We start from the raw sequence: 21,377 nt of genomic DNA on the forward strand, positions 1-21,377 counted from the left end.
ACTAACTCAACAAACCCCTGAGTGATGTCAGTTTCTGAAAATCCTCGGGCAGAGCTGATTTCTTCTAATCTTTGAATGAAATCTCGTACGCATGTTTTGCCATTGTATTTAATCAGAAGTGTACTCAAATTAATGTATTTTGTCTCTTTAATCACGATTTTTGATACCGCTTTTGGGAAATCTTCTATTTCCTGGTCCTCTTTTGTAATTTTTGGTATATTTTGATTAAATTTTATTGCTTGTTGCCTCATTTTTCGGATGGTTTTCTGGGGGGTTAAATTTCTGATTTTCAATTCGGCGATCAGATCTTCCTTGGAGAGACCGTTCGGGTCATGGATCTCCTTCGTATTTGATTCGTAGCTAACGGAAGACATTATGATGATCTATTTTATGTCGCAAATAGCGGTAATCCTAAATACCTTACTTTTGAAAAATTTTAAAGCTTTTAACTATTTTATCTTACTTGTGTCCTATAAAATATAACATTTCAGAAAATATCGATCGGTGACGAGAGGGTTAACGATCTTCAGGTACCTACAGTCCCAAATGTGTCAAACCGCCTAGTTTGTTTTATAATGATTTAACTGCCCCCTGACAAAAAATAGCACTTGACATGAGACGCATAGCATCTGACTTATCACAGTACATTTGTTTACGCTGTACAAAAAAAACGAAACACCCAAATAACGGTAGGTACTCGAGACAAAACATGACAAGAGCGAGAAACAGTGCAGAAGATTAAATATAATAAGAACATGCAAATATTTACCTTGTTTTCAGGGATGAGTTTTAGGAATGTCAATAACATTAGTGATAGATATAGTAAAATATCTAAAACCGCTTCATATTGGGCGCCATTGTGACAATTGATGTTAACACATTGTCCGCAGCTAGCTCTGAATAATACTTAAATATATTGCTGTTCTTATACTTACCAATTCGTATGTTCTGCCTTCTCGCCAATTCGGGTTGCTTGGGTGTGGACTAGGGAGGTGAATTTAATTAAGAACATGTAATAATTATAAGTCTCGATTTTAATTAGGTTTTTCAAATCTTAATACTAAATCTAAATTATGCTTATGTCTACTTACATCTAAATCTTAACTAATTGTCATATGGATCGGATACAACTAACTTCATAGAATCTTCTGCGTTCCGCGGGGGCGTTTCCAGGCGTGGTGTCGTCCGAATGCAACAATGGGGTTGTGGCGGTGGGCAGTGGGTGGCGCGCAGTGTTTATTATTTTGTTTTATCACTATTTAATGTTCACAAGATACATCGGCACTTTGCGGCACTATCCGTTGAACTGTTAGTTTTGCAATGTTTGGTTGACACTTTGAATCGCAACAGCACTTTACAATACGTTCGTTTATTATCCTCTTTTAGTAATGCCCATTTCACTTTTTAGTTTAACCGGCGATATCGATTGTCCACTTTGTACAACTCACTTTCTTTGTTTCTTAGGAACCTCTTCCTAACTAGCTCGTCTCTCTCCTGTCTCCCTATATACTGTCCTGGTTCCTCTCGTAGGGCCTGTCGCCCTACACCGCGTCGCCCTACCCCGCACCACACACTTCTTTCTTTACAACCCCCGTCTGTCAACACTTTCTTTGTCTTTGGGCGCACTCTGCGGGACATACTTAGTTTAACGTTCAAATTTATTTGTGACGCAATTTGATTCGTCACAGTTGCTCTCAATGAAAAATATTTTTCCATGGAAGAATATTACAATACAAACCATTTACCATACAAACAATTTAACATTTACGATACCAACAATTCAACTTTTTTAACTAAAAACTACATTAATACGTTTGAATTTCGAAAAAACTTTGCTTAATTTTTTCACTTATACTTTCATGTCGAATCACCCCCCAAAATTAGCGTACTTTACCCCCGGACACCCTGTATTTTATAATTTTTGTTAATTTGATAAGCAGCACAATTTTTTTAATGTAAGGCTTTTTAAAAACATGAAATGTAAAACAGTAAAGTGCAACAGAAGTCAATAAGTAAAATTTGCTATTGAAATTGTATACAACACATAAGTGATGCAGAATAATATATTCATATTAGTAATTATTTTATAGGTATGGTATTATAGCCTTCTTGTAACTATATTCTGTGCACATATAAGTATCTTTATTTAGTGCAATGTGTCACTCTTGGCGTATCACAAAAGTTTGTTGGAATTTTTCTGATGTACAATTTAACTGATATTTAAGAAAAAAAAACTGTGATAATGTTGAATGTTAAATGAAAACATATGTTTACAAGAAAAGCTTTTATGCGAAGCACAAAGGATAACAAATTATTATAAGAAATAATTATTAGCCTGAAACACAAATATAAATCTTCCGAGAAAAAATCAATTCCCGTCGGCGGCATTGATTTTTTTTCGGAAGATTTTTTCAATTTATATTTGTGTTTCAGGCTAATAATTATTGCTTATAATAATTTGTTATTAATGTGATATTACAAATGTTTAAATTTCGTTGGAATATAGTATAAATGTGCCATAGTAGTTGACACTTACGTAGTTTCAGATGACATTGTTGCAGTAATCTGAAAACGTATGATCAGTAGGCATGGCGCGGAATGTTGTGAAAGCATGTGACCAACAATGTCACTCGGCCTAGCAATACGGCTTATATTGTCTACCATATGTATTATTATACTTAGGTTGTTAGGTACTGTAGCCTAGGGAATCCAGCCTTCGTGGGTAGAAAAACCGATGGAAATTCGTATTTATTTAAAAAAAATTACGAGATATGTCATAAAATTTGGGGTAAATAACTTGAAAAATATTAGGAAACAATGGATATAATATAAATGTTGTAGGAAAGTATCAGATATCTCCGAGTGACGATAACTAACTGTTCGGTGAAAAGTAAAAACTCTAGTCCAAAAAACCATACTTTCCTAATTTTTCCTTATTCAATAAATCAAAACCAAAATTTCCGAATTTATTCAATAAATCAAAACCAAAGTATTTGTAAGTAGGTGCTTATATCTACGTAATTAATTATAAACTATATATTTTTTAAATTTCAAATAAGGAATTATAGAATTTGTCCATGAAAAGTCGCTATCTCATTGATAATTCTTTTTCCAACTTCCTTCAGGATGTAGGTATCATAATATTGAAAATCTCAATTAAAGGTAGCCACCTAGTTAAAGTAATGCTTGCTTGAATAATAAAGTGGATGGAGAAAATTTTCAAAACTGAAAACGGAACCCAAACAAAAATTACAGACATATAATTCCAAATGGTCGAATTAAAACATGACTTACTTGCCCAGTCAATAATATGTGTTTGAAATCGACAGAATTATTTATGAATTTGTCATTTTTTACGACATTTTGTACGACTTAACACGATTTTTAAAAAATTTCAAAAATCTTTAAAATTTTTTAAGATTTGTACCTTATTATTATGAAACTAAATAAATTGCTTTAACTGTAAATGTTTGTGGTTATAAATGAAGTTCGCGGTCGTGAAGCAAATACTACAGATTATGAAAATTTTCACGGTGATTGTTATCGTTACCGGAAAGATTTTTCATATACCTATCAAGAAAATAATTTAAACTTAATATTTCTCAGTTATCATCATTTTTTTATTATTTTATTTCTTGTTATTTTTTTTACTATTTAATTATTATTTGACAAGCTAGGTGTAGTATCCTCTATCTTAGAAGTTCACCTGTGTTATGGAGGAAAATTATTTAATAGTTGTAAGCAAGTTCTAACACAAATAAACAAATTTGAAAAAAGTATAGCTAGAATAATTGGAATTAGTTCCAAATGATAATACTACTTTGTATTTTACCTTCGTAGATGCTTTGAATTCTGTAAGAAGTGAATTCTGGTCAAGTCGAGCGATTGGATCAATTATCATACATATATTTAAATTTCCCATAATATTTAATAAATACAATTCCTCGAAATATTAATATTTTTTTAAAAGAAAGACAATCATTCCCGGGTTACGAATAACCTGACAATATTTGAAAATCTCCTACTACCACCACAGTAAGCTGAACATGTTGCTTGTGTTGTGATGGAGGACTTAGCCAGCCAAGGAATTGAACACACTACGCCTAGGTGGGACCCAAACGCGATATCAACTCGGCCACCGAACGGTCAATATGGAAACATAAAACTGCTCACTGCGTGTTAAATCGAAAAATTCGACCTAGATTTCAAATTTCATCCCATTTTTTAGGTTAAATAAATTTGGTACATCATGGCAAGCGATTGTTCAAACATTTTTGCAAAATTGTCATAATATGTCGAAAATTGATATGTTTTCAATATTTGTAGATGATGCGTTTGTCTTGTTGAGATGTTAAAGGTATTTATATTGTCCTAAAAGAAATGTAATTTTTGTATCATCATCACTGGGATTTAAAAAAAAAATGGTTTAAGTATTAATGACATTACTTGTATTAACGTGCTTTGACCATTGTCAACATAATATATTATGCTTGATGGCACAGGTCCAAACAATGATGCCGTATTCCATTATGCCAGTGATTATATTTCTAAACATATTTCTTAAGTTTTTTTAAAAGTAGATCAATAAATTTAGTTTTTCTATCACCAATTATTTATGTATATCCCATGTCGTATTATTTTGTTCGAAGTATGGATCAAGATATTTGTTGGTTTCTGTACGCGTTGTTGGGGGACATTTGCGTGGAGAGTAAGTGGCTTTTGCGTAATAACCGACCACCAAAACATTGAATAGATTTTGAATCATTTGCTAATTCAAAATAGTTTTTCAAATTAACTCCTTTACAAATAAGAAGAATTTTTTTTCAATAAGACCTTGAACACATTCGCTTCTAGGAGTTTTCGTTACCATCAAAAATTCTTGTGATTTGTCCGCCCACGGGAGTGATTATAACTGATCCGGTTAAAGTAATAAATACTATTTTTCACCTGGAATAGTCCGTAACTGGTGACTCCGTTGGTTTTCTTGACCACTTTGCTTGTGTTCCTTTCACTTTCGTGTTCAATCAGACAAACCCCTGGAAAAAGAAACAAAGGTCATCTTATTCGTACTGTAATCAAAAATACAGAAATAAGTTATGGTAATAATAATGTAGCAATTACAAATGGGGAAGAGGAAGGTGAGAAGGTACCTGGATATTCACAAGTGGTCACCAAACACGGTTAAAGACATTTCTAAAAACTTGTCGAATTCCGCTGCACGCTTAATACGTAAAAATATATAAATAACACTTATGGTGGGTTGTTTCAAAGATTTTGAATAACTCATCAAACCTCGTAGTTGATTTTCAAGTTCTATGAAGGTTCTAATCAAGTTCTGTTATTTTTATTTTTTTTTTATTTTTTTTTTTTTGTGCTTACCTTTTTCTTTTTTCACTTATATTCCGTTTTATTTGTGCCTATCAGAATCGCCTATGTATTATTATTTTTCTCACTCTAATTGTGTATATTATTTAAAAATATGGAATGTATTGCATTTCACTACCCCTGCATGCATTCTGGAATAAATTGTTATTATTATTATATCATTATTGGCTAGTTATTTCATGAAACTAAAATAGTTATGAAACTTGAATAGAACCTTCACAAGAACTTAAAAATCAACTATGAAATTTGATGAATCGTTCAAATTCTCTGAAACAATATCCTTAGTTTCAACTTAATTACTACAAGAAATAACCTTTATGTTGTGAGAGATGCTAAAAAATGCATTAAAGTTCCATTTTTTCTCATTCGAAGTTAAGTTTTTAAGGTTAGGAAATACGTATATATTATTAAATTAAATAGTTATTATTTAATTTTTTAAAGTTAAAATAAAGGGTTGTTTTTTTTAGAGCTTTTACATGCCACGGAATTCGACAAGTTTACCGACATTTCGAGTACCTTTTCGTTTTTGAATTGTGGTCTATTTGGTTAGGAGACCCTAAACTGGCAAAACTTATTCTTTTTAACAAAAATACTTTGCCCAATGGAATAAAAATGAAACCGGAAAGGACCCTCCAGCAACCCTCCATCTAAAAGTATCGTCTACAAATCAACTATCACGGATCATTATTCAACTATTTTTGTAAAGTATCCACTGCTCAGGAACATGCAGCTATTATACACTATTATTAATATTAAAAATGTGTTATTTTTTAATTTTTAATTAAAGAAATTATTATTTAACTGTTAGGTATTATAGCATTTCGTTTATCTAACCACAACGACGACTTTTGCGAAAAGATAAATAAAATCTCCTTTATCTTATTAACCAACAATGGGTTACTGGATAATACGTAACAACCACATACCAGGTTGTTGGAGTCACTATTTTATCAACTCATTATTGTGGTTTTAGTTTTAGAGATTAGCTTACATTATTTATAGAACCTTATCTTCAAATTAACAATATTTCCAAGAAGCTAATCAGGATTATCACACAAAAAATACAAGAACAGTCTTATAAGACAATTTTTTTTGTGACATATCTGTAAAGTGATTCTTCATATGTTGTGTCTGTATGTTGCTTCTGTGAAATGTTTTGTAAATGTTTTCTTCATACATTGTGTCTGCACATTGGGTTGGGTTGGGTCTAATTTTTCTGTACAAAACTCTTTTTTTTTTTTTTTTACTCTTCTATTTCAAAACTACCAATTGGCGATCCTTTAATGAGTTTGATAACTCATGGGAGTGCAACATCGTTTGTTGTATGTTTAAAAAAAAAAAAAAAAACATTGCACGTTGAGAATCGCATCCGTAGTCGAGGAATAAGTCTCTCGACTACCAAGCTGGAGGTCGCGGGTTCAAATCCTGGCGTGCGCTAGTAAATTTTATTTTATCCAAATTTTAAAATAATATATGGTATATTTGCGGCACGTTCCAGAGTCGAAAAAACTCTCAGTATCGCCCTTGTGTAAGACCACCATTCAGAATTGAAATGTTGCTTGAAATGGCTTTGGCCGTGTTTGGTGATTATATCTGAATAGACCGGTACTTCTTTACGTTTATTTTCCTCGTCTCCTTCCTCTCTCCACTACCTTCAGCTTCACAACATACCCCAGTTGGGGATGCCACAGTCTCACTGGCTTCAGATGGTTGGGGACAGTTGGGATTCATGTGGGGTTCTCGTACATTCAACTAACTACGTAAGAATACGTTTTGCCTCCCACTATTTCCAGACATTGGGCATTTTCACATTATTGTATATTTACTATTCACGCGAGATGCAACGTGATATAAAAAACATAGATAACTAAAATATAACTATCATACATAGATAAATTTGTATGTTTATACAGATATCAGCTGATTCATTAGGTAAACATACACGCTCATAATCATCTCATGATCACGTATATTGTTTGGTACATTGCATATTATGAATGCTGCTGCGACTAGATGAACCGTAAACCACTATCTAAATAATAATAATCTAAGTACCCAGTAGTTAATTACCGACTAATACTAATTACACGCATTTAGAGGCAAAATGATATATTAATTATTGATATTCGTTTCATTGGTTCAACTAAATATGGAAAAAGGCTGAAAGGTTATTCAACTATTGATAGTAAAGTTGAAAACTTAAAAAGGATAATAATTTAACAATCTTTGTGCGTACTTGCTTGTATGTTTGAGTCAATATTTGTAAGAGGAATTCCCTGAATCAAAAGGTCATTCTTATCAATTTAAATGCGCAGTCAATTTAATGTATTTATTCATATTCTCCATAAAATGGTTATGAACCAATATAATACGAAGAATATTACAAATTTGAGGTACGTGTATGTATAAATGGTCATGGGCAGTGTTACTATTTGTGACATACGAAAAAAGATAGTTGGTAAACTGTCTGCAAGGACTGCAAGTGACGTTAAAAATGTCGATGGTCAATGCATAATCTTAAAGCAGTCGAGTCGTTCTGTTGATTAAGGAGTTCTGATGGGCAGAAATCCTCGCTTACGAAGGAATAAAGAATTGCACGGAATCTCCCATGAGTATACTTGTTTGGCATATACGAGTTAACCTATTTCAATCTAATTGCATTAGTTAATTATTAGTTAGAGATTAGTTTACCCTTCAGAAGTTTCATTTCATTTGTTCAGTTTGAAATGTTTCTGTGTATTTCAAATGCGCTATATACATCTTATTTTTTAATTTTCCGTAAAAACAAATACTGTTTTGGAAACAAGATAATATTATCTTTCCGGTGTATGCATTCAAAATAAACTATTTCTAACTAATACAATTTTGATATTAAATATGTTTTCAAAAACGCCAACATTTTTACTTAATTTTTTACTTAAATCATAAAAACATTGAGAGAACTCGATATTTCAAAAATACATTCGTTTTGTTTGGGTAATTTGTAAGAAAACTGTTCATTCGCTTTTATCTCGTTGATATAATAAAAAAACTAATGCGTTTTATTTTTAAATTATTAAATTATTTTTAAATTTTGTATGGTTTCCAGTATAAATATTTGAGGCAAATTGGGAAAAGTGTTATTTGTCTTTCTAACGTCAAAAAATTTTGTACTTCCGCATGATAGAAGTTTTTTTAATTTAAAATATGGACACAAGGTCATTTATGACCCTCGAACGCTGGAGAGGTTAAGAAATTTTAGATTTAAAAATTTTTGGGCGTGCTTCTAACGTGTTGAAATAGAGCATTCTTGTTAAGAACAAGGGCGGATACAGGAATGGATATTACGTATATTCTCACATATATACGAATACGTAATGCATACACCTTTTTTGTACTTTTTATAATTCTAGGATACGGTTTATTAGCACTATTACTAAGGGTATGAAAATTTTAACAACATTACCTGAACTAAAAACGTTATTTTTTTATTGTTCTTTAAGGCGATGCCACACATAATAATGCAAAATCATGTGTTTTTGGTTTGAAAATTTGGTCGCCTAAAAAGGTTTCAGATGCTTTAGTTAAATACTGCGAGTAGAATACATCTTGGCCTTTGAATTAATCGAGTATTTTTTAGATAAGTCTTTTTATAAACCCTGAAAAAATAATGTAAATGCCTATGAAAACTGCTTTAAAGTTCAAAATCTCCTACTTACGAACCCATTTTCGGTAATGATTTTCTTTATAATATGGCAAATTAAGTTATTTATAAAATGATCGAAAAAAAAATTTATGCCTGAACATCCACAAAATAAAATAAAAGGCACTTTTTTGCCATGTTTTTTTCTTGCATAAATCAAAACAGGCGGATCTTGCTATGCGGGAATTTAAACCTTATCGCCATTTACGTAAGGGTTGTTATTGATAGCGGCTCGATTTAAAATATTACACGACGCAGTGCATCGCCTTAAAGTTTTTTATCAACTACAATTACGCAGTTTGTCAATAGGATGAACATGTTCAATTATAATATAAATATGTATACATAATATTATAACTAATTATAAATATACCTAATATGTTGCTATTGATAAGATATTCAGATTATTATTACTGAAACAAATAGTCTATAAATAACACTTAATCGACATGAAAACAAATAAAAACTATTGATTGATAGTGATGATTATTATAAAGTATTTCTACTTATGAGCCATGTTTTCAGCGTATATCTGAATCTATTTAGGAATTTACAATTTTGTGTATTATTTGGCAACATGTTGAACATCTTAGTCACGATATATTCTAGGGTTCGCTGTCCAATGTGTATGATAATTAATTATTGTTCGATAACTGATACGTAATATTACGTACCTACCGAAGTATTGAATTTGTAGTTGTTTGTAACATTATATTTTAATAAAGCCATATGTTTTACTCTGCTATCTCTCTGATTAACACAACAATATCAAGATCAAGTAGTTAATTAAGTTATTGCAACCTATTTGTTATTATAAAAGAAAGAAATTTTATGATGGAAAGTTATGTAACTTTAAAAATTTATTTGTTCACAGGTGAGACACATCATTTCGAAGTATGCTGAGCAAATGATGCGGATAGAATGCATTGAAAAAGAAAGAAGCTGTCATTTCTGTCAGGTATCTTAAAACAGTTTTGTTGTCCCATTTTTGTAACATGGGTACCAATGCAATGCAATGGGAAATATGAATGACACAATTATTTTTAATCAAATTTACTGTACCGGACAGCAGATGGATGTACTACCTAATAATTAAATAACAATTAAGACAATGAATATTCTGATATCCACACATCGTACGATGATAAGATTTTTAATCACTGCACACGTGTCATATCGCCAGTTCAAGGATGAATTACTCGCACAACAAACCGTGGGACCTTAGTATATGTTTAGATTTAAGAATAATTGCTCCACATTAACACTTGTAGAAATTATTGTATTCGAACCACGTGTCATATCGCCAGTTCAAGGATGAATTAGTCGCACGACAAACCGTGGGACCTTAGTATATGTTTGGATTCAAGAATAATTTATCCACATTAACACGTGTAGAAATTATTGAATTTGAACCCAATAAATACGCCAACAACTGGCTCAACCAGTCAGTTGTCTGACGACTTTCGCAAGTTGTGTTTCTATTCAAATCCTTACCCAAGGTACCCCCGAAAGGAAACCGGCATTTACAGTCAATGTCACTGGCGTAGGTGTCCAGTACATTTACCATAAAAGTGCGCTAAAAATTAAATATTTTTATTTATTTTACGTAAGGGGGACTGACGTGTTTTAACTTTAAAAAAATGATAAATTTATTTTCCAAAACACTTGTCTTGTAATACAACAATAAAATATGTAAATATAGTCAAAAAGTACAAATATCTGTTTAATTTTAAGAAGATCGAACTATATGGCGTTTTAATATATTTTAAATATTCTATACGGGATAGAACTCTTGATAATAAAACAAACATTTAAAGGGAACAGATCTTTTTAAATGGTATATTTGCGCCCCCTAAAAATGTGTAACAATATGTGGCTTGAAAAGATTAATAGTAAACAAATTAAAAGTTCTTCAAAAATGGACAAAAATTATTTAATACCTTTTTGAAAAAAAAAACTCAATTATATTGTTCACACTATGCGGAGCTTCAGATACCCGGTTTATAACGTGCTTGCAAGTTTATAACTAATGAAGTAACAGGTTTCCTGATGAAAATTTAGTAAATTTAAAATATATTATCACGACGTCGGAACACGTTTTTAACCAGTCTGTTTTTAACTGGATTACCAATAATTTTAAGATATTCTCAATAAATTAGCAATACTAGTTTTTCTCCTTGTACCCTAATAAAATCAGCCAGTGTCCGATTTGATATCGCGTCTGATTCCCAACCAGACGTCGTCGCGGTCATGAGTTTAATTCCTCGGTTGGTTGGTCCTCCATCATGACACAAGCAACATTTGCCGTTTACTGTGATGGTAAAAGGAGATTTTCAAAAATATTATCAGGTCGTGCATAACTCAGGAATGTTTATCATTCTTTTTAAGATTTTTTTTATTGTTATTAACCAGCAGACCCGTGAAAAATATTTTGATATTGTAATTGTAGGTTTTGTGAAACTTACAGTATTATAGGGTTTTATTTTTCAGGTATTATGCCGTGTTGCGCTACCTCCTTCTTGCTTTGATGATAGACACTTTAATTCTGCCCGAAACCTTGGCTAAGGAAAGGAGGAAGCGCATCACGTATAATACCCCAAAAATAAATCACTTTAATACTTTTGGCAGTGTAAACCTCAAATAATACAGTAAAAGTATTACAAAAAATATTTGCCATTGGATCATTGAATGATATGATTAAAAATTAAATTCCCAAGCGATCATCGACAGATTTAGACCGATTCAGATCTGTCAAATATTTAAACAAAAAAAATACTCTTTTCAAATGTAGAGTAAAAATTAATAAAATAAAATTGCTTTGCTACCTACTTTATGCTTCCCAAAATCAGTTCCAAATCTTAAAATTAAAATTTCCCCGAACGTGAAAAATTTAAAGCTTTACATTACGCAGGAATATTTCACATCATCACAGACAACCTAAATTAGTATGTTAGTTGATGGAAAGATTAATGGAAGACGTTCTAGAGGAAATCGTCTCACTATGTGATTTAGTTCCCTAAAACGGCCTAACCTGTTTTGGTCTGCAGTTTGCATGCTGAAGATTACTCCGTTGTTAGACAAAAAGCATCAGTAAAACGTGAAAAAATTCTCAGCACTTAACATTACATTTAAAGCAAACTGACTAATATAACATGTTAATGAAATCCTCAGCACGAGAGATCCCAGTGATCATATATGCATAGCATGACAAGAGGTATGGTGCTGCTAAATGATACCTTTAGGTCTCTTGACATTTTCAACATTGGCCTGGAAGATTTCAAAAGTCATTTTAGGCAAGAACTCTAAAATATCTGTTTTCGCTTTATATATTTTTGTTATTTTCGCGTGTATTGTAATAGGATTGCATCAATCTGTAATGCACAAAAAAAATCATTATCTTTATTTGTTACAAATGGGAAGTTAATAAAACATTTATTGCTAGTCTCTAATTCCGCAATGCCTCGCTATTGCTAATGTCTTTTTAGGGCGTCTACGACTTTTTTCACCATTCACTACTGGATACCACAATGTTTCCTTTCTAATGTACCTTTAATGCAACTCCTTATCTCATCCTACTGCAGAGATATGGCATTAAATATTCCTTGGGCGTCCCCGAATTCTTTAACCATTCAAATCATCACTTTTTAAACACTCCTGGTACTAATAAGAACCCACTACTACATTTCGGAATTTTGCGAGCTCAAACAAACGCAGAGTGAATTTTTATATTTTAAGATTATTAAAAATTATATTAATACAACCAAAATTATAAATATTGACAAAATGAATATTAGGTACACTGAAAAAGCAAAACGTCATTAATTTTTCATGATTTTTACTGCAAACAATTCCGTAAAACACTGTTGATACATCGAATTCATTTCATTTATGCAAGCACTCGAATGCAGTATCATATTATAAACAATCGCGAGTGTCAACATTTACTATTATTAATCCCATATTTTATGCGCCATTGAATCAAAGTACACCAGGTGACTAGGAACTTATCTTCAATGTTTTTATTTGTTAATTATTTTAACCCTTGGGACCTTCTAAGACCTAAACAGTCCCAAATGCCGTGCGCGCATTATACTCTCCTAAGACCATATTTGTCCCAGAACGACCGCACATTATTAAAATGCATATATCTCTCTTCCTCTCATCTAAAAATTGATTATTTCCTTTATGTCAGAAAGAGAACGAAATAGTGCTTGTTATTGTCTTTGAAAAAATGGAAGCTTGTAGAAGGTTCGATCCGTGCAAATCAACAACGTCTCAAGGGTAACTGACTTAATATTTACGTAAGTGTCCAAACGCCATTCAGATTATTGATACCTATGACTTGACTCGTGTGTATAATTAACTCGATCACGCCATGACTTCTCTGGGTATCGATTCTCCAATCCAGGCCGCTCGCAATCGCCGTCAAAAGTACGTACATTGGTCATTCTTGAGTCTTGTTGAAGGTATACACTTCGAGTGGATCGAACAACTGGTTGTTCGAGTTTAATGACATCGTCGAGAATCAAGGCCCTAGGCTTCCCTTACTTATTCCTCCATATACAGGTGCGTCATACATTTACTTAACTACTATTAAAATTAGTGTCTCCGATTATCCGTTCTCCATTTCCAAACCAACTGTCTTAAGCACTTTGGAGTTGCAAATATTGTATGCGAATCAGTTTGTGGTTTTATTGCGGAGTGTAGTCAATGTTTAACACAACTATTCGGGTAGATGTGGTTAACAGTTAGAATTGGAAAGGGATTATTACTTACCCTGGTATTTTCGATCGATATTATGGTCTTGAGGGAAACTGCTGGTTATCACTGTAAGAGCTTTCGTAATACACTCGAATTAATCGCGTGGAATGAACATGTTTACAACACCGGTTTTCTTAACATTCCGGTAATGTATAATAAAGTGTAACAATATCACTGGTGTAGGTATGTAGGTACTCCACACTCTCAGATAAGGAAAGGTAATTCGATAACAGTTAATTGGGTGGAGGAAGGTAGAGATACATTTTAAAGAGAGATACATGTTGGTCAACACACTTAAAGTACTAATTGTATTTTTCTATTTGTAGAGATTTTTTACTATCTAGCCAAAGAAGTAAGAGATCGTTCTCATATCTACCGTCTGTAGCTATTAATTTTGATAAAAGAAACAAGGGGTGGGTCATGAACCATTATTCGTGTTCACAACGCGTGTCGCCAAAATAGTTCATAAATACTACTGCACATCACACAGCAGCAACGCGTGTTTCTATAAATAGTCCAAACGAAAAACTTTCATTGGTTTCACCGCTTTTACAGTCCTTTATATTTACCCTTGTTTCCATTAACTATAATTTTGATACTGCGTTCTGATTTCCTGTGATAGTAGTGTTAGTTAAAAAGTGTTCTATAATGATAACAAAATCTGAAAATTCTACTTCTAATGCTAACTAGAGTGATAAGAGATTTTTGAGACCTTATTGATAAATTGACCCACGTAGTGCAGCATCTCCTCTGAGGCGTCAAGGGCTAAATTTTATGGGAGTTTTTGCAAATTTGTGTTTGATATCGGTCTTTGTGATTTTGAACGAACCTTTAATAAGAAAAAAACTATGAGAAAAGTCTGAACAAAAGTCACCCAGTCTATCGATTCAAACCACTTTCAGATACTTTACGTACCAACTTGCACTAATCCATTTTTGGTGAAATCTTTGGGCAGTTATTTCACTAAATAATTAACACCGTCTACCGTCCATAGCTCCATTATTCTCCACCTGACAACTCATTTGCAGCGTCGACCTCTCCGTCTAATATCAAAGATAAAATATATAAACAAAAGGGAGAAATTACAGCGCTAGATATTGTTAAATCAGTGGATGAGCATAAGGAACGATCCAAGGAGCCTACAAGAAGCATCAAAGGTGATTAATCTTTCATATCAAATTTTTGGGGAAAGTTCTATTACCGAGATAATAATAGTAATAATAATAATAATAATAGGCATTTATATGGCGCAGTTTAATGACATTTCAAGTGCGCTTAACTATAACAAACTTAAAAACGGCAATTCAGTATTAGTGGTAATTTATTTATTTAGGTTCTTAATTAAAGTTATTCCTACAGTGTGCCTTACCCAATACAGATCTAATATTATAACAATAAATATACTGTTTATACAAAGTGATGACAAAATTTGGAATAACAATAACAGCAGGACAGGACAGAACAACAACATAATATAAAACATGTTTCAGTTTGTGCTCAGAAATGAGAATCTTCGGAGCAGACATTTTAAAAAGGTACAATAAGGAGGCAACCGAAACCAAACAATTACCGGAAGTTTTAGAATATGGCTTATCATTGGATATTATTGGATTTGATTCAATTAACTTCATTTTAAGGTCATCCTAAGGTCATCTGAATCTGACTATTAATACGTCAAATTGCCCGATTTCATTTCAATGAAGTCATGTTTATAGTTTTGATTCATAAATTGCCAATCTAATGCGATCATTCCCAATGGATTTGCCACCGTTGTTTGAAAAGCGTTGTATTTATTATCGACAAACAAAATCCATGCAGGGTCAAATAAAAGGATTGCAGAGAGCAATTAAACCAGATAATTGACAATAATTATTACGTTTACTTAAGTTTTGTTGGTAGGTGTTATTGTGAGTATACGTTATCACCGCTGGCAATAGAAAAAAGTATATTATTGCATTTTATGTTTTATTCGTGGTTTTTTATGGGTGATAGCAAATTTTAGAATCTTAATTAGTAGGTGAACATGAACACCTCCATTTAGTTTGATCACCTGTAATAACAAAAATGGTTTATTGGTGTTAACAGTGTACATTAGTTCATCATTTTCATGATGACTAAAATTTACAATATCCGGGTAGTTGTCAACAAAACCATTGTTAAAAATATACCGTTACTAGACTTAGTATGGCAAACGAACGAGTGTAATACAATAATATTTAAAAAAATCTATTGATGCCTTATTCTTTAATAGTTTATAAGCAATATAATATTATGGAATTGAAAATTAAAATAGTAACCATGTTTTAATTTATTTTGTAGGTACCTACAAGAAAATTTTGTAGGGAAATATATAATCGTAAAAAAAAAACTGTTTATTATAATTTGTGTGGTATAAACATTTGTGATTCATAAATAGCATTTTTAATTTATTTTTTCCTTATTCATATTAAAAGTTTTGTACATAGTTTTTTACGTGTTTTTCGACTACCACATTAGGTAGTTGATCGAACTAAGAATCATGGTTAGAAACGAAATCAATATCAAAATCTGCATAAAGAAGCATTGTCAAGAAAAACATCATTCTTACCGGCACAAATGAAAGACTTGGGTTCGAAATTTATGAGTCGTTTTCTCAGGTTCTATGGCGCCGAACGGACTGAAATTTTGGAATTATACTAAAAAACACGGTCTGAAACGAAATCAATATTAAAATCTGCATAAAGAATGCGCTGAAATTTTGGAATCGTATTAAGAAAAACACCATTCTTACGGACACAAATGCAAGACTTGGGTTCGAACTTTGAGAGCCGTTTACTCAGGTTCTATGACGTGGAATGAACTTCTATTGAGGTTAATATACACACTAAGTATTATATAATTATATATATTTAACACCTATTAGTCGTTCAATATACTGTTTTGTTAAATAAACTGTACACGTATAATTATGAAATCTACAAATGGTTTCTCAGTTAAGACCATTACACATGAATAAACAAACCTTATTGTAAACTTATAATGATTTATTTTTAGGGTAATATGCCATGTTGTGCCACCTCTTTCTTTAGTCAACGCTTCGGACAGCATTAAAGTATCCATCATCAGGGCACACGAGTGACGGAGGAAGCGCAACACGGTATAATAAATCACTATAACTCGCTATAAGACTGAAAATTCCAAATCTTATTTTATTGTTAACTTTTGATTTTCCTTAAATAAAATAAATAACCTTACTTGTTTAAAGAATGGAAATGTGAAATAGATTTTTTTTCATTGATCACAGGTTATTGAAATTCTTACAGATTTTTATCATTTTGATCTGTAACCTAATTACATCATACGAAAATGGTTACGCTCCGTACCGAGGAAATGACATTGCGAGCTTGAAATAGTTGCGTTTACAACGACATTCAAAAAGAATATGTTTCATGGTACCAGAGCTCTCTCCTAGTTAGACAAACAAACAAGCTTTCATAAGAAAAGATAAGATGCGAGAGAATCAATATTATTTATAAAATATTATTTGCTCCACTTAAACGAATAAGTAATCAAAGATAAGAAATACAAGGCAGATTATATGAAATGTAAATGTTTTACTGAGCGCAATGGATTCACCTGGGTCTCGATTCTCGACCAAGTCATTCCACTCGAACAACGAGTGGTTCGACCCACTCGTTGTTCGAGAATAAGAATGTCGACCAATGTGTGTAATTTTAACGGCGATTGCGAGCGGCCTGGATTGGAGAATCGATACCCAAGTACATACATACGAGAAGACTCGATGCATAAAATTAAAAATAAACTTATTTGAATACTGATGGAGGCACGATTTACTATCAAAACATGTTCAAAGATAATTTCATATAACTAATACGTAGGTACGCCTACTTATTATCATGGGATGTTGTTGATATGTTTTTTATTGACTGAGATGCAAAATAACTAGTATTTTTGCATATGTTAAACACCAAAACAAAAACAAAACAATTTCAATGCCATCATTTTATTCACAGTGATATCGTTTAGCCAATTCGTCTATTTTACACAACATAAAAAAATAAGTTTTTCAAATTTTCTTTAAAACAGGTTTACCATGAAGCCAAAAGGCGAAAGAGCTATCACGAGATTAAAATAATCTAGCTGAAAATTGGTGAAAGAAACAAATCAATACCGAAACCTTACTTGAATTGGCTTTGGCAGGGTTAAGTGACGAGTTCTGAATAGACAGGTAATCTACAATCATCCTCATTCCCATAACCTTCTCAATATACAACCACTCACAACATACACCGATTGGAAATGACATAGTCCCACTGGCGCCGGGCAGTTTGGTCTCTTGAACAGTATTCACGTAAACACATATGTATATTATTTTCAATACATATTCAATTCGACGGCCTCCGTGGTCAAGTGGTAAGACTATCGACAAGCAATCTGAAGGTCGCGGATTCAAATTCCGGCGCTCGCAAGTATTTCACAATTTATTCATTTAAAATAATATATACTATATACGTGGCGACGTGGCTTGTTCCAGAGTGGAAAATACTCTCAGTATCGCCCTGGTGTAAGACCACCATTCAGAATTGAAGCGTTGCTTGAAATGGCTCTTGCCGTGTTTGGTGACCAGATCTGAATAGCCAGGTTATACCCCATCTTCCTCTTCCCCATCTCTTTCCCCTCCACATAACCTTTAGCCTCACAACATACCCCAACTGAGGATGCCACAGTCTCACTGGCTTCAGACGGTCGAGAGCAGTTGGGACTCGTGTGCGGTATACACATATAAAAAAGTTCTTAAGAAAAATTCGTACCAAAGATTCTCAGAAAAATAAATAACTTGGATTTAGTTCAATATTTTTTCAACATCATGTCAGATTTACTCAATAGGTTCTATGGAATAATTAATTATAGTTCTCAGAGTTACCAGGAGAACAGAAATAAACAGGTTGATTTATCGCATTAGTCAAATCTCACAAAACTCTTAATGTCAGCAGAGACAAAGAAAAATTCGTATGAACGTTCAAGTTTATATTAATTAATCAATAAATGAACCAACAGATCCATTCAAGTGGAGTTATAAAAAGTTATTTATTATTCAAAGACCATTCGGGTTTCGCGTTGGGTTTTTTGGAGCCGCGTTGTTGTCAAATATTCTTCGAACTGGGTTACAAAAAAGGTTATTAAGTAGGTGTAAAATATTTACGTTTAAATTTTAGTAATAATTGTAGTCTTTATACACATGTTTTATCGATGTTGTAGTAGTTAACATATTGATAAATCGAATCAAGTTACAAGAACTAACCAATTAACCCATGCTTAAAGTTTTTTTAAGGTTTCTTGTTGGATTATCACCAGGCATAAATGAGGGTAAATCCCAAAAATACGATAGCCAAACAACAGACAACCCTCACAGTAGACATACAATTTTATTTTTTACTAACCAAAGTTTCGGTCTTGCCCAATGTTAAACTTAACATGGTAGATAACAAAGTTATCAACTTATATATACTATTTAACTTACAAAATGACTTACAAATTACACGGCATGACTGAGATTTTCCTGACATTTGTGACAATCGAATGTAAATATTTAAATTCTTGCTCGTAGAACAAGATAACAAAGAACATTTCTTCCTTGGATAATTATTTTCTGACAGCCTTATCAATACAAATTACTGCGATATGTAGTAAAATTTTTTGGATATTCATGAAACAAATTAAACAAAATTTTGCGTCCCAGTAAAATACGAGTATTCAAAGAAAAGTCATAGAAAGTCTGTAGAGTGATTAGATAAATTACAAAGCTCTGACTTATCTCCTACAATATCTTGTAATAAATGTTTAATATTTACACATCAATAAAAAACAGAACATTGTGGCTTGTTATAATAATTAGATTAAGTATAATAAATTTACAGTTTTGTTCAAACAATTTATTTTACACCTTACGATATACTTAAGATCTTACTGTTATTCAAAAGTAAATTTAATTATTGAATACAATACTAGCGGTTTTTAAACGAAAATTTGAAACAGAAATGAAAAGGTCGCTTCTAGGACTTTAACACAGAACCTTGAACTTGCCCCGGTAAAGCGAAGTTCCTGGGTTTAAGTATAAGACATGACTGTATTCATACCTTTTTTTTTAAGAATGAATTATTCCATAGAACCTACTGAGTAGATCTGACTTGATGCTTTATATTCGTGTTCAAAAAATATTAAACTAAATCCAGGTTATTTTTTTTTCTGAGAATCTTTGGAACGTATTATGTGAGTTTACTGTTCTATAATTCATTGACCTTTTGCCGTTTTAATTTAAAGAACTTTTTTCTAATTTGAATACCGCACTAGAGTCTCAGCCGCTCGTAGCCGTCTGCAGCAAATTATACTATGGCATCCCGAATAGGGGTATGTTGCGAGGCTGAAGGTTAGGTGGGGAGGAAGAAAATGGGGAAGAGGAAGGTGGGAGAGAACCTGACTATTCAGATCAGGTCACCAAACACGGCAAGAGCCATTTCAAGCAACGTTTCAATTCAGAATGGTGGTCTTACACCACGGCGATCTTCATCAGTTTCTTCCACTGTGGAACGTGCCGCAAGAATACTATATATATTTTTAAATATTTAAACTTCCGATTTAGTTGTCCGGGTTAAGTCTTCCCCAAAGGAAAAACTTAACCCTTCCACTCACTTTTCCACAAATGATCAGCTAGTCAATCAACACTATGTAAGTGCATTATATAAGTAAAATAAATACAAAACAATACAAGAACAACAACACGTCAAATCACCAGATATCAAATGGGAAAAAAAAATTCACCGTCTCCAGATATTTTCATATCAGAGGGTTCGGCTCGGTAGAACTTCTAACAGGGCCTATAAATCCTACTGATCCCTCAACATAAATATTTAAAAAATCTTTTGTTATCCTACATGTATTCAAAATGACCGACTTTTGCATCTTTATATATAAATTTTTTGATAGATCTAATACGCCTAAATTTTTAATTTTTTATTATAATTCTTGTTTTTAATTCATTTATTATTATCTATCCACACACTTCGTTCCTTTTATAACAATCTCAGGAAAAATTACGTAATGATATTTTATGGACATACGTAATAGGTACTACAACTATGTAATAACGAATAGTATCCTTAACTGTTTCTTATTGTACTGTGTACGTGTATGTCTTAATAAATAAATAAATTTTGAAATAAAATTTTTCAAATTTTCGGTTAAAAATCGATAATATTGTCTTCAATAAATAAATAATACAATTTGTTATTCCAAAACTAAATCCTTGGTAAATATTTATAATTCCACCACACTCTTGATAAGCAAAATTAGATAGCTGCCATACTAATTACATATATTATTAATTTTAATTTTTAAATGTTTTATTTTACAATTGAAATGTTTTAAATATATTTTCGTTCAGTAATTAAGTTGAAACGATGTATTATTTTTGGTACTTTTTTATAACAAACTTAATCCAGGATTTCAGTACCAACTTATTTATAATTTCCCTCGCGGCTAATGCTAATGG

General features: G+C 32.2%; 2 protein-coding genes across 2 annotated transcripts in view; one reads left to right on the forward strand and one right to left on the reverse strand.

The window, feature by feature from the left end:
* The window catches only part of Lrt (Leucine-rich tendon-specific protein), a 311,734-nt gene that overhangs the window by 169,529 nt on the left and 120,828 nt on the right, over nucleotides 1–21,377 (forward strand). The window lies entirely within an intron of this gene.
* The window catches only part of LOC149411868 (lysozyme-like), a 44,698-nt gene that overhangs the window by 21,860 nt on the left and 1,461 nt on the right, over nucleotides 1–21,377 (reverse strand). Inside the window, exon 2 of the mRNA XM_089646528.1 lies at nucleotides 4,948–5,036. Within this exon, the coding sequence (XP_089502654.1) occupies nucleotides 4,948–5,036 (89 nt within the window). The remainder of the gene's footprint in view (nucleotides 1–4,947; nucleotides 5,037–21,377) is intronic.

Source organism: Hesperophylax consimilis, chromosome 24 (genome assembly GCF_061612785.1).
Source record: "Hesperophylax consimilis isolate HC1 chromosome 24, BYU_Hcon_1.0, whole genome shotgun sequence".
Lineage (NCBI taxonomy): Eukaryota > Metazoa > Arthropoda > Insecta > Trichoptera > Limnephilidae > Hesperophylax > Hesperophylax consimilis.